Source organism: Apium graveolens, chromosome 11 (assembly GCF_009905375.1).
Source record: "Apium graveolens cultivar Ventura chromosome 11, ASM990537v1, whole genome shotgun sequence".
NCBI classification, from domain to species: Eukaryota; Viridiplantae; Streptophyta; class Magnoliopsida; order Apiales; family Apiaceae; genus Apium; species Apium graveolens.
In genome coordinates this window covers 6863754-6878967 of record NC_133657.1, presented here as the reverse complement: position 1 = coordinate 6878967, position 15214 = coordinate 6863754, and the positions used below count along the sequence as shown (strand labels likewise).

Here is a 15214-nt window from a genome sequence, read left to right as displayed (position 1 = left end):
TCATACCTGGCATTTTAGTTGTGAACATATACAAACGGAGCTAGATATATATATATATATATATATATAAAGTGAAATATTAGACAGCTGAATCCTGAAAGAATGGTTAGTCCTGTGAATATAATGGTGGCCATGTTGGCGGTGACTGCAGCAACAGCAGCACCAGCACAAGATTATAAAGATGCGTTGATGAAAAGCATTTTGTTTTTTGAAGGACAAAGGTCCGGTAAATTACCTCCTAGCCAAAGAATCACATGGAGGGATGATTCTGCTCTTACCGATGGTTCTGACAACCATGTAAGTATTATTCATCGTATTCTTAATAATTAACCCCTTATTACATGACCATTCTTATTTTTAACAAGATTTTAATCTAGTTTTTGTAAGGTAAATACGGGAGATAAAAAATTAATTCACAAAATAGTTACAAATGATTCGTCAAATAATTACAAAATAATGTGTTAGTCTTTAATTTGTTAAATAAAATTAAATCTTTTACTGACATCAATAATATCAATTAAATTATTTGATACTTATTATTTAATACTTTACTTATGACACATTTTTGTTTGCTCATTACTCCATATACAATGTGGTTATGGATTGAAGGTTCTGTATTAGAATTTCATTTTTACCATGACATGCAAACTGACGTCAACTTCAACATTATATACATGTGGTGCATCTACTCGCGTAATAGCCAAAAGATCATGTTTGTTGCCCTCTCCCCTTCATGCCAAAGTATATGTCCTATTTTATTTTATTTTTGCCAGAATATGTCCTGTTTTTAAATGCATAAAAGAAATTCGCATATTATTTATTTTAATTTTTCTGAATAAACTATTATATATTACATTCTTATTCAGAAATTAGAAAAAAAAATTGTACAAAATAATTTGCTAGAAGTAACTTTTGTTTAACCGTCAAATGATTAATAAATGGGCTTTTTAAAAAAGTAACCAAGTCCAAAAAGATTTTTACAAAAATATTGTCAGTTTAAAAAAAATTGCAAAATTACTTTCTTATTTGCAAAAATAACTAGTAGCATATATATATATATATGGTTAATTTTAATTGCACCATATTTTTGGAATATTTTCATAATATACTGAAATTGCAAAAAAAAATGTATTTTAGTAATTTCTCTTAAAAAATTATGCTATGCCTTTGTTTCAGGTGGATTTGACAGGAGGCTACTATGATGCAGGTGACAACATAAAATTTAACTTTCCAATGGCTTTCACAACAACACTGCTAGCTTGGAGTGTGATAGAATTTGGGGACAGAATGTACCCTGAATTACCACATGCAATTGAAGCCATCAAATGGTCAACTGATTATCTGCTAAAAGCCACCAACATTCAGGATGTCGTTTATGTACAAGTAGGAGACCCTTGGGCTGATCATAATTGCTGGGAAAGGCCTGAAGACATGGACACTCCTAGAACTTCTGTTTCTATCACTAAATATTTTCCCGGTTCTGAAGTTTCTGGTGAGATTGCCGCAGCTTTAGCGTCGTCTTCAATTGTCTTTAAGAAATTTTTGCCCAAGTACTCTGATTTGCTACTCATCAGAGCTCAACAGGTACTTACTATCAAAGCATTCCATTGGAGATAATGTGATGAAATGTTTCAATGATAACTAATTTTGAATCAGATAAGTTGTGATTTTTATAGCGAACAGGCTTTGACTTGGCAACTTTCTGTTACTTATCATGTCGTGTTTGATGTTAGCAAAAAAATACATATGCTGATTAGTGAACCTGAGTCCTCTACCAGCCTGAACTCTGATTGATACCATGTTAAGGAACCAGTTACTTTAAAACCTCAAGGTGTTAGTGAATGGTCTTTTCCACGATCTTTTATTCTAACAATTACTATGTTGTGTTTGGACTAGGTTTTCAAATTCGTGGATACTTACCAGGGATCTTACAATAATAGTAGAGCTAGACATTTTGTGTGTCCATTCTATTGTGATTACAGTGGCTACCAGGTTTGTTTATGATGTTTGTGACTAATTAAAACTGCAGAACAGGTCATATTTTTGTGTGTTGTATTGAAGTTTAACAAACTTACTGAAAATTTCAGTACAGTCTTATGTTTGTATGTGAACTTAAAGTTTTACAACATAAATAACAATGTATCAGTGTGGCTCATAGATTGTCCATGATTAAAAAGTTGCAATGTTGAACAGGATGAACTGCTATGGGGAGCAGCATGGTTACACAAAGCCACTCAGAACACATTTTACTTGAACTACGTTTTAAGTAACGTAAATAAAATGAGCAGGCCTTGGAACATTGGTGAATTCGGATGGGATACAAAAGACGCTGGAATTAGTGTACTTCTTTCAGAGGTTGATCACAGAACTCTGATCTAATTTCGCCTAGCTTTGCTTAATCAAATCTCACGTGCAATTATCCTCATATTCGGAACGTTTCATAAATTTACAGTACCTGTTTTTCAACAAGGTGGATTGGAAACCATTTGTTCCCTATGCGGATGAGTTTGTGTGCAGCATTATCCCCGGATCATCATCAAGTCCAAGTATTATATATACTCCTGGGGGACTTATGTACAAGCCAAATTTAAGGATTTGTAACATGCAAGTACCATCATCGCTATCTTTCCTTTTAGTCGTATATGCAAAGTATCTAAAAAGGGCAAACAGAGTGGTGCAATGTGATCATGGTGTTGTGACTCCATTAAAGCTTGTTGATCTTGCAAAAAGCCAGGTATGTACATAATCTGAGCACAAAATTACTTTGTGAACTTGAAATTTCTCTCCTGAAATCGAATTATTCAGTCAAACATGTATCTTTTTCTGTTGACACTACTAGTGACAAAACTATATCTAGAACAAATTAACAATGCCAGAGAATTGTTTTTCAGAACAGAACTATTTCTCTCTGCTTACGTCTCATACTCTCAAAGCCCTGCTTTCCAACGAGATCTACTGATTGCGTTTGGTTTAATTTTTTTATATTTGATAATTAATGTGAAGAAAGATGTAGGTGGATTACATACTTGGAAATAATCCAATGAAAACATCATACATGGTGGGTTATGGACAAAAATTCCCGCAAAGAGTTCATCATAGAGGTTCATCAATGCCGTCCATAAAAGTTCACAAGGATCACATTAAGTGCAAAGACGGAACAACTTATTATGAAAGTAAAGCGCCTAATCCAAACTTGCTAACAGGAGCTGTTGTCGGAGGACCAGGTCTGGACGACTTATTTGCTGATGATCGAAATAATCCTGGCCAGTCAGAGCCAGCTACTTATATAAATGCACCTCTTGTAGGCCTTTTAGCTTACTTCAGTGGAAACTAATTGATACATACATAGATGGCTAGCTTGGATTTGATTCATAATTTTTAGAACATTTGAGCAGATGCTTAGTCATTTATATTTGTAGTTTAGATATTGTTATAATGAAAATTACTTCAAAAACCAAACATTAGGTTGATGATCCTTGTAAGCCTGGTAAATCCGGTTCCTAACAACTTAAGGTTATAGAAGAACCGGTAACTTAGCACATACCTTCTTTTTGTTCAATCATTCCTTATAATTTGTTTTAATATCTCACTGTATAACATTAAGTGATCAGTGATAATACGAACATCAAAGCATATAATACATGTAAGGTACCCCAAATATAAAGTATTCAAAACAATTTGGAAATTCAGAATTCTAAAATATGGAGCTCACTGATTGAACAAAAAATTTAAAGATTTAGAACATCATATGAAGCATCTCTTCTTGTGGTTGCCAATTATGAAACATCATCGAATAGGGGCCTTAATCCAACCATTCAAAAACGCGATGGCTAAGATTATAAAAGGTGTTGACATGCCAAGTAAGATAATGTAAGGTAAAGGTGTGGACATGGGATTCTCCCCTTCCCTTTCCCCAGCTGTTTGCCAATACCTACACAAGTATGCAACTACTACTTAATTTTCTTGGTAACTTATCTGCCATAAGGAGCAGATATGTCACCACTGAGACACCAACTATGATTTTAGATCTTACAGAAACATTTAGAAAAAAATTCTTAACATATGACTTGAAAAAATTCCTGAACTCAGGGAAAATAAGGCTTACTGTTCTGGTTCTTGTTCCTTGGTAATGAACTTCTTATCTTTTTTGAGGTCTCCTTGTTCAGCACCCCCTGATATCACAATAATAGAGAAATCATTACTAATCCATTACAAATATCATGTTCATGTGTTGTACAAAACAAGAAATGTGAGTGCCTGAAGCAAGAACTGGTAGCCAAACCTGGCTCAGCAAAAATTCTGAATTGTTTTGGCTTTGTTCTTGATGAGACTGCATTATGAGAAAGAGCTAGTGGTGGTGGGAGTTTAGCTGGGAAGGGCAGGATGGGTGTGACTGAGAAAGAGATGGCTAGCTTGGTTGCCATTTTTTAGAAATAATGTGGGTGATAGATTGTTTGACATGGAGTAGCGTATGTATGTGATATATTTTTATGTTTTGGATATTGTTCATATGGATATAACAAGGATGGTATTGGTGGCTCTAAATCTCAACACAAGTCATGTACACTACAGCTTCACCTCTGTAAATAAGTTCAATTCTATTCTTATTTACCGAATATAAATAATTAAAATATTTATATTTAAAATCATAAATATTGCGAAACATATTTTATGGGTAATATATTTATTTACCGAATATAAATAATTGTTTAATTAGAAATAATTTTTATTAAAAAAAACACATGTAACTGAGTTAAATCGAGTTTTGACCAAACCGATTCGAGTTTTATATTTTATTTTTTTCTGACAAATTGATCCGAGCCGAGTTTTCTTATCAAAAAAAAATTATGTTTGAGTTCAAACTCATTAACTAACTAGCCGAACCGGAATGTATTGAAGTATATCTGCAAATGTTGGTTCAATAAATTACTCTTTTAATTTTTAAAAGTTTAATTTAAAGAGTATAACACTACCCCATAGGCAAAGTTGCTGAACTTCCAACTAGTGAATACTAATATTTACTAATTTCTAACATTTTTACCCCTGACAAAATAAGCATCCATCTCTTCAAACTGAGCAAGTCCTGATCAGATAGACAATCAATAACCTCCAAGAAACTTTAGCATTGTTCTCTGTCTTCGTAAAGACCTGACCTTTTTCAATGCATTTCCAATGTTGTGTGAATTAGTGGACCTCTGTGTAATGTTGGTCGCCACTGGTACTTTGAAGAATTGAGCATAATTTATGAGGGTGTTAATAAGTTTAGTCAAGGGCAGAAAATAAAAAATTTGCTCCTTACATGTCACATGTGTATATGATGCAGCTAAAAAACACACTAAAGGGGATCCTGATCGACATGATAACCGTCCGTTTCCAAAGAGATTTTATTTTCGAAACATCAGTGGTGGTGGATCATGAACAAGTATGGGATGATTCGATGGAAACTCATCAGAACTCATGTGATATTATTTGTAGAGACGAATTATTGGCAACTGTTGCACGTGTAATCGTTTTGGAGCAAGCTTTCGATTTAAAAAAAAGCCCTCATGCTTGCATATCTATCAACAGATAGTTAAATGGAGCATCTGCGATATGATGTTGGAAACAAGGCAAAATGATATAATAGTGTGTGAGGATAGACCCCTCTGTGTGTCGTAATTTTATATTGATGCCAGATAAAGCAGTTTGCAAAGATACAATAACTTTTCGTTTCTTACTGATACTATATACTTTGTACCTGATATGGAGAAACAATCCAGATTATCTTGGTTTACCAACCAGCATTAGTTGTTGATATCAAGACAGCAACAGAACAGCTGGATATAGATCAAGAAATGCTGCAATGTCTTTTTTTGCAAGAACAGTTTGCCTTAATTTTGCATTAAAATTAAGATATTTTTTATTTAAATATGAGAATGATGGATGTTATTTTGTCGATGAGTAAGTTAAAGTAATCCCCTGTTGTGGCAAGTGGTAACGAGATGAAGTACAACGATTAACTATGTAATTAACTATCTGATCTTCAAGGTTTACATTAATCAGCATATGTTGTCCCTTCTGTTCAGAGGATCGCTTCACAGCGTGATGCTTATATTCTATTCTTTAATTACTTTATAATGATGGAGATTTGAATTAGCACTATATGTTTGAGTTGGTTCACTTTATCTATCTTTTCAGCTAGACACGTAGATAACGTGTAAATTGGGGGCTCTGTTCAAAAATCTCCGATAAATCGTTCAAAAATCTCCAATAAATCTCCGATATTTTGTTATTTTACTTAAATTTGATTTATGTAAATTACAAGTTGTTTAATGATGTTTATGAAATATGAATAAATGGAGATTAATGTATCATGATAACAATTTGATAGTTTACTTAAAAAAAACTAAGTGTTAAATTTAGAAAAATAAACAAAATATCTTAAATAATTAATTTATTAATAAATGATGCAAAATGTACCAGTAAAAATATTTAAGTGATTATTAATACTTTATTATTTATATTATATATATATAAACTTTATCCAAGCCGAATCGAGTTACCGAGTTCGAGACGAGTTCGAGTCGAGCTCGAATTAAACGAGCCGAGTCCGAGCCAAACAGACAAAAAGGTAGGTTCGGCTCGTTTATTTATTCGAGCACATTTTTATGTTCAAGATCGGTTCATTTAAAAAAACGAAACGAGCCGAGTTCACTTAAACGAGCTGATCCCGAGTTTTGTTTACAAACAGCTCTCTTCATTTGCAACCCTATCTGTTACTAATTTAAAATGTTTAATAATCCGTCCATTTAGAAGCGGGTGTTAGAATAACTTTTTACCTGATTTTATAAGGGTTAATTATCGATCAACTAGGCCACTTTCAGGATGCACATGTCACTTAATTCAAATGACTTGCTCGTTTGAAAAATTGTATAAAAAATATTATTTTATTGTGAGTCAAAATTCTTAAAAGTATTATATATTGAGTTTCCCATATTTTTTATCAATGATATTATATCCAAATGAAAGATTCTGAGTTCCAGTATTTTAGATACTATTTTTAGATTTTTAAAAATTTATTTACTATTTATTTATATTTAAATCAAATAAAACATTCAAAAAATTAAAAATAAATAGTACTCCCTCAGTCCCCCTGAATTGTTTACATTATTTTTCATCACACTTTTCAATGCTCTTTTAAAGTATAATTTCATAAATTTTTTTCTGAATAAAAGTTTTATGTTTAAACTTTTATTCAAAAAAAAATTAAAAAAACATTATGAAACTATAATTTATAGAAGTCTCGAAATGCGTGCAAATAGTGTACGGAAACTTCCCAGCGGGACGGAGGGAATATATAAATTGTTAAAATCTAACAATATTATCTAAAATATTAAAACTCAGAACCTTTCATTTGTATGTAATATCATTCATAAAAATGTGTGAAACTCAAATAATATTATTTTAAGACTTTCGACTAACAATAGAGTGATATTTTGATAAAAAAAATTAAATGAGTGACTCATTTGAGTTAGTTTTGTAATCAGTGACTAATTTGATATATTTAGATCCGTTAAATGACATATTTAATAATTAACTCTGTCTTACAAATCAACCTAATTACTTAACATTTTAACGTAATCCCTTCATTTAGAATTGGATATCTTTCGGTGTTTTCAGAAACAAATCAACCACAAATTTATAAATGGGACGTGTCACATCTTTGACCCCTCCTAGAACGAGCTACCATGCCACAAAAAAATGAAGAGAAAAGAGAAAAGATTTAGATAGCACTTCAATAATAAACTTGTTTTTGCAATGTACAATTCTCACTAATAAATAATTTTGTTTTTTGACATGGAAATTAGTCGACTTAACGTTGGCATCTTATGGAAGACTTAGCTAGGTCAAGCAGGAGGCTTCCTGGCAATGCCTGCTGTTTTTTTAATGAGAAGAATGAGTCAAGTAACCAATAAATTTATCTTTGTTACATAATCATAAAGCTAATGATGATCCCATCATTAATTAATACAGTTTAGAATTATTTGTTAGATCTTAGTCCTTGTCCTTGTTCTGTTAGTAGACCGTTGATAATTCAAATTTTCAGGTGTGTGTTCATTGACACATGCTAATAATCGATGATAATTGTCAAAATTTTAGTAATGAAAAATTTATTAAAAATTATGGATCTCTCCATGCACAAAATTCTCCAGCAAACAAATAAATTTTGACAACTTATCGAACACTTGCAACTCTACCCATAATTAGGCAATCAATATTAATACAAATCAACAGAAACTTTGACAGACAGCTTGAATACATGATATACTCTGAATTCTGGGCCTGAAATTTTCTGCAGCAAAAAATGTGACTGAACTCTGAAGCTAAAATTCCCAGAAAGCATGCGAAAAAAGCCTTCTACTCCAAGATAAAGTAATGGGATGGAAGAAAAAACGTAGCAGGGGTTAAAAATTACAAATACTAACAAGAAATTACATGTCTTTTACTGGTACTAAACCATGACAAGTGGAGCCTCAAATCTGATGCCATACTTCATCTTCCTTATGAAATCATCACATTTCTTGTTCAGTTCCTCTGTACTCCATAACATACTTCCTTGTTCTTCCTCTTCCTCTATATTAACAAATTCTATTTCTTCGTGTTCTTCGTATTCTTCTCCGTTCCCTTGTTCTTGTTCATCGACAAGATTAAGATCATTGACCTGTTCTTGTTCTTCATAGTATGTTGTTGATGTCATGTGTTCACCACCCTGATCCGTTAATGTCATTCTTGTTTTTGCTTCCTCGACTTCAGTAACAAATTTGGTATTAGTCTTTTCCTCGATTTGTGGCTCAACATTATTTTTCGTATCAACCTCAACAGGTTGGTGAGAAATGACATGTTTTTTTACATGGATATTTTCATTCAAGTCAGCAAATTGATCATGTGAAGGCTGAGCATGAATTCTAATGACATGACTATCGCGATAAAATTCAGAGCCAGGAGGTGTTGGACTCGAAAACAAGCCAGAGTTTTTGATGACTAGAAGCATAAGTCCATTGCAGAGAAGGAAAATGTAGTGCCTGTCAGTAGTGGTAGAGCTGAAGAGATTTAAAGAAGATAAATAAGCAGAAATGAGTGAAGAGTATTGGGAAGATATGAAAGCTAAAACAGAGAGTGATAGCAGGATTTGCATCCCTTTGTTTGAAGAAATTAATTGGCTGGAAATTGGGCTGTTTTGCTTCTTGTTTTGAATCATTTTCTGATTCTGTATTTTAGACTCAAAGAGAACTATTCTCAACCTGTGGTAGTAAGGAGGAGAATGTTCTTTTGATATGAATTTAGGTGAGACTCAATCACTATATATAGGCTCTTGAATATTACTAGGACAAATAGTACTTGGAAGTTTATTCGACACTCTAACAGAAGTTTATTAGACACTCTACTCGGCATCTTTTCCAATAATACACGAGTATGTATTGACTATTGAATATAGTACAGGTAAATATACATCACATACTCAAATTTATATTGAGCTGAACCTGAATCAAACCGAACTCTCAAATGTCCGTTTTTTAATTCATTATTACGAATTTATCGACATGGGTTCGAACTTGAATCAACCAAATTTTTTGTTCATATATATGCTCATTAAAAAAGATATTATTAATGAACATTTTATAAATATATTTCAAGAATTATGTTTCACAAATTACTCATAAATATAGTTCACGAACTCTTCGTTAATTTTGAATAAATTGGGTTATTTATATTTAAATAATGATATTTAGATACTAACTAAGTATATGAAATAAATTAAATAAATAGTATAGTTAAGAGTATATAAATTTAATAGTTCGTTTACTTATTCACCAATTATATCAACGAGCGAGTTATTATATATACTCACGAACATGTTTGGAGAAATACATTAACAAACATGTTTCCAAACTTTATAGTCAACTTTATCACGAATTTTGAGCCGAATCAAGTTCAGCTCATATATAAATTGAACTCTAAAATTGTATTTGTATTTGATTTATTTGTAAATCAAGTCGAAATTGAACCAAACTTTTTTCGAACTGAACATCAAACTAATTGTAATCGTATCGGCTCATTTAGAGCCATATTCACATGTATCAGATTTTAACAACAAAAGAGATTGCCAATTTAAAATTTGCTCGACAAATATGGATAACTTACCAAAAAAGTTAACATTCTTTGATCTTCGAATTTTTGGCGCTTATATTTTGACAAATCTTTTAAGAATTTTAATTGCATAAAAAATATTATTTCTAAAAAGTTCCAAATTAAAATTTTAATTTAATATTTTTAATTATAACAAAATGATTAAATTAATAATTCGAGTAATGTCTTAAAAATATCCAAATACATGTTCAAAACAAATTAAGTGTTAAATATTTTTAAAAAGTGAAACATAAAAAAGTGACACTATGTTAATTACACTTGTTTTTATTTATGAACCACCCTTACTGTAAAAATCAAAAGTAGAGCATGATAGATAACATCGTTGCGGATATAATATTTGCAGAAATCTTAAAATAAATAATTTAGTATTTAGAATGAATAAGTTATTTACAATTTATAAGTAGATTAATACTTATGAATTATGAGTTAGATAAGTGTTTGAATAATTTGGCTTATAAGTCTTTATTATTTTTACTTACATAAATTAAAATAAATATTTTTTAAATATAATTATCTTAATTCATAAATCTTAAAATAGATTAACATTCAAATACATATAGTTAAAACTAAAATTAATAATAAGCGATGATTTAAAATAAATTGGGAAAAAATTATGTAATTACTAACATTAAAATTATCACAAAATTATAAATTCAACTTATAAATTGGATGAATAAACAATTATTAATAAGATACTGCAAATTTATAGTCATAAGCTAACTTGTAAACTGGAGCCAAATAGAAATAATCCTTTATAATTCTTTAAAAACATTTGCTCTTTTGTAAATTTACATAAATGATTGAAGATTGAAATTGTAATATTCAAATAACAATTTAGATGCTATATTTACAAACATAGTCTATATCTGAATGATAATCTGGAGTCAGCTGTTCTTAGTAAAAAAGAAAACTTGAAATAACATTCAAACATTCTGATCGTCAACCGTGACAATGAAACATGACGACGCGAACACACAAATTCCTTCCAAATGCATCAGTCCCATCTTTTATATATAGTGGTTGTTAGGATAATTTACTTGCATAAATAATTTGAGAAAAAGCATCTGATCAATGTAAAAGGAAATACTAATAATTTAATTTAAGTTTCAAGAAGCTAACAAAATGTTTGATACGAGGCATAAGAAATTCTTAAAGTTTGAGGAGTTGACTTGACCTGAGTAAAGTCTACAAGCAGATGCTCTGAATCTTCCAACACGGTTCAGTTACGACATTTTTTATAAAACTAATTTTACGCGGCACCATTTTTGACTACTTGTTACTAGAATTTCTCTGCCAAATATATAACCATGGTTGTTACACATTTTTATCTGGGGTAACAACTAACAACTACTCTTTTTCTAACAGCAGGGTAAGAACTAGTCTACTCTATGTGTATGTCCCTTTCCCCATTATGCAATTATATGGACGGGGACAAGGTAATTCAGAAAGTAACAATCCGATTTAGACCGGGTTACGCCCGGATCCCTTCGGCTTGAAGAACATTATTCGGCCGGTCAAGAACATTTTTCAGTTATGACCTGAAAAAGAAGAAAAAATGAGAAATTGTTCCCCCCGATTCACCTCCGGTGTGAGAATCAGTAATTTGGAAGTAAAGTGGGTTTTTGGAAATATAAGAATGTAGATAGAGTTGTGAGAGTATGTGTTAAATAGTGTGTTTCTTACATTTCATAGGGTATTTATACCCAAACCCGTAATAATTGTTCGTCCGTTACACAAGGAATACAGACGAATGTTGGAGGAGTGAAATGGGGGCATTTTGATCCAGGAGGATTCCCAACGGTAGAGTGAACTATTGGGCTTCGGCCTTAGGAATTGTGTGGGCCTTCAGCCCAATGACTCTAAAATATAATGAATTTTCGTTCGCTGGGTCTTATTGGGCATGTGGCTAACATGGCTCTGTCTTTCGTCCGATCCATCGGTCGGTCGATAGACATAAAACTCGAACCATTTTGGGGTGAAAAACCCTAGGGTACTTTTCTTCTGTCTTTCTTTGGGTTTGTCCGTCCACGTGGCAACATCGTGGGAAACTGTGAAGTTATTAAGGAGGACAGATGTCTTACACGTTTATCCATGGACTCATCGTGGCGTTAGAATTTCAACCGTTTGAATCTGGGTCGTCAATTTCAAAGATGCCTAGAAACGATTTTTTGGCACCCAATCATCATTCATGGGGTGCCTATATAAACACTCTACCCCTTTGTTTTCATTTTCCCACTCAAATACTAGAAGTTAAAGTACCAAAGCAAAAAAGAAACACTGTCCACATTTTCCAGCAAATTCAAGACGGGTAGCGTCAACTCCAAGTTTCCAGATTACCCTATTTCCGTCGAAGAGCATCTTGAGATCAGTAAGTGGCAAAATCCCTTTAATGTACACTTTTCTTTATGCCGTGTTTTTGAATGCCTTTTCCTTTTATAATTTTTCTGGATGTTTTTTCTCTTGGGGATAGTATAAGTTTTTGCTCTTCGGGGTCTATTGTTCTTTGCGGATTTTTTTTCTTTTTTCGAAGGCACCAGCTGGGTTTAAAGGGGGCATGCAAGGTGTTCTTGGGCAAGAATTCTCTTCTGGGAGGGGGGATCTTCCCTTAGAACATTCTTCGAGACCCGACCCCTTGGTGTCCCAGTTTTTCGTGCGGTGGGTTTAAAGATGGCATGCAAGGCGCTCTTGGAAAGAACTTTCTTCGGGGGGATCATTCCTTAGAACATCCTTCGGGAGCCGATCCTGGGCACTTTTGAGAGTCATTCGTTTAGTTCTAGACATGTACTCGGTCCGTTTCTTTGCTATATTTTCTTTTGTTTTATTCGCTCGAGTACACGGACTAACTTGTCTCCTTATTTTCGAATACGGAGATATGGACCGAACGAATACTTTGGAGGGGACCTCTACTTCTCAGCCCGAACGGACAGGGCGGAGACTATTTGGGTCTGTCACTTCGTTCCTGGTGGCTAATAAAATTCATCGTAAGTCGAAATTCGTATAAAATTCATCATAAGTCGAAATTCGTATATCTTGGTCGACTTTTCGGAAAGGTCTTTTCGTTCTCTACAACTTTTGTGTTTTTCAAGAAAACGTCGTTTAGATGGTCAAAAAGGCTAAAAACAGATCTAGGCAGAATTGGAATCGTGGAAATTTTCAAGATTTTAGATGTTTCGTGTTTGATGGGTTGCTCAGTATCGATATGTGTCATAATGTGGATTATTTGTTTGCGTAACTCAGGTAAGTAACTTTTCGTTACTTTGTATTATTTGTTTGCCTACATATTTTGTAAGTAATTATTCGTTGTGTATTACTTGTTTGCTTATGTGTTTTATAATTAACTTTTCATTACTCTATATTGTTTAGTTGTCTACGTGTTTTTTAAGTGAATATTCGTTGCTCTGTATATTGTCCATATTATGTGCGATTACATATTCTCCAATATTTGTTTAGTTATTATAAGTATGATATGGATATGTGATTGATAAGATAACAAATTTTCAGAAATCCCCAGTCTTAGTCATGTATAAAAATTAGAACACGATCACCAGGCAGTGTGATACATAGAACATAAAACTAGTTTGCGCACGTTCTAGAACACATCGATACATTTTCAAGTTTCGGTTTCACTTGACGAGGGACGTAAACTAGCCCCCATCGAATAAGAATTAGAACCGGTCACTTGGAAAGTATGACATAAAGTATAAGATACCGGTCACTGACAAAGTGTGGTATAAGGTGTGATTTATGATTGTGGGGCTAAAGAAAGGAATTTGTTATTAAGATTTTTTAATTGATTAAGAATTGTCACTACGCCATAGATTGCTTTAGGCAACCCCTCAGCTGTGTTGCTATAGAACCAAAAAAAATGTTGCTAAAGGACCAAATAAGACTAAGGCAAGATCAAAGCTATGTTGGCTCGTAGCTAATTAGTATATATATCTAAAACAACATACCAACTACTCTATTGCAATATAGCATATTTTGTTACTATAGATCACAATAGCAACATTTTTCGGATTCTATAGTAACATATATTTTGTGTTACTAAACATCTTAGAATTTCTTTTAAAATGGGGGACCCACATGTGGGGTCACATAATAATTTTATAAAATTTATATTTAATATTTTTTTTTATTTTTTTCTTTAATTTTCACAAATGTAATAATATATAGACAAATATTTAAATCTAAAATATAAATGGAAATATTGCAAGAATAACTAGAGTAACAACCCAATTTAAATTAATAAATATGAACTAGTTCATTACAAAAAGATGATCCAATTTTTGAAAAAACTACATTCTAGTTCTAGTATAAGGAAGTCCTGTTAGCATAATATTTAAGATGGTATCTTAAGCTGCGACATGACAGACTCAATACCAGTTTCGAAAAGAGATTTGGAGTGGAGGTAAGGGGCAGTAAAGAGCATGTACTTGAGGAGAGATCGGGAGGTTTTACTGGACTTGCAATGAGAGCTGGATGTGGCAGCAGGTGTGCAGATACTGAATGAAGATTGGGGGGAATGGATAGAATCGTGTTGATTTTAGCTTGGTCCTCTCTTCACTCATATCTTGAACTTGAGTTGGTCTATGTGAGGTCTCAGACTGCATCTTATCTTCGGGTGGTCTAGGCCTCTGTTGTTTATCTTGATGCTTTTCAGGAATCAGCTGATGTAAAAATGTGCCCGGTTTTATAGTTCTTAGAGTGTCAACATCTAGCTTCTCTTGCGAGTTTTTTGTTGACCCAGTTATCTGCTGGATCACATCCAATGCAGCATCTTTATTTGGTGCTAATCAATCTATGCTATTGAAAATCTCTTAGACTTTTGCAAATGCCTCCATTGGGAGACCATCATTTTCCTCAAGAAAAGACAGATCTACCGGAACTCTAGACGCAGCAGCATCCATCTCTAAGAAGAGAACCATCATCCAAATAATCAATTTTTAAATGCATAAGGTATATACATAAAGAATGCTTGTTTGGAAACAAAAGTACAAAAGAGAAATCCAGGCTTTTCAAGAATTTA

At 32.7% G+C, this 15214-nt stretch overlaps 2 protein-coding genes across 2 annotated transcripts; one reads left to right on the top strand and one right to left on the bottom strand.

Moving 5' to 3' along the window:
* The first annotated feature begins 46 nt into the window (after window positions 1-46).
* LOC141698591 (endoglucanase 4-like) lies at window positions 47-3334 on the top strand. Its single transcript, XM_074503315.1, has 6 exons — window positions 47-297; window positions 1177-1584; window positions 1897-1992; window positions 2194-2355; window positions 2453-2734; window positions 3014-3334. Exons 1-6 carry the CDS (start codon window positions 103-105, stop codon window positions 3332-3334), a joined length of 1464 nt encoding a protein of 487 aa, XP_074359416.1. The 5' UTR covers window positions 47-102.
* Window positions 3335-3614: 280 nt separating this feature from the next.
* LOC141698592 (uncharacterized) lies at window positions 3615-4491 on the bottom strand. The gene is made up of 3 exons (XM_074503316.1): window positions 4283-4491; window positions 4106-4172; window positions 3615-3931 (listed from the first exon to the last, which is right to left on the bottom strand). The coding sequence occupies exons 1-3, from the start codon at window positions 4422-4424 to the stop codon at window positions 3787-3789; spliced, it is 354 nt and encodes a 117-aa protein (XP_074359417.1). The 5' UTR covers window positions 4425-4491; the 3' UTR covers window positions 3615-3786.
* Window positions 4492-15214: the final 10723 nt, after the last annotated feature.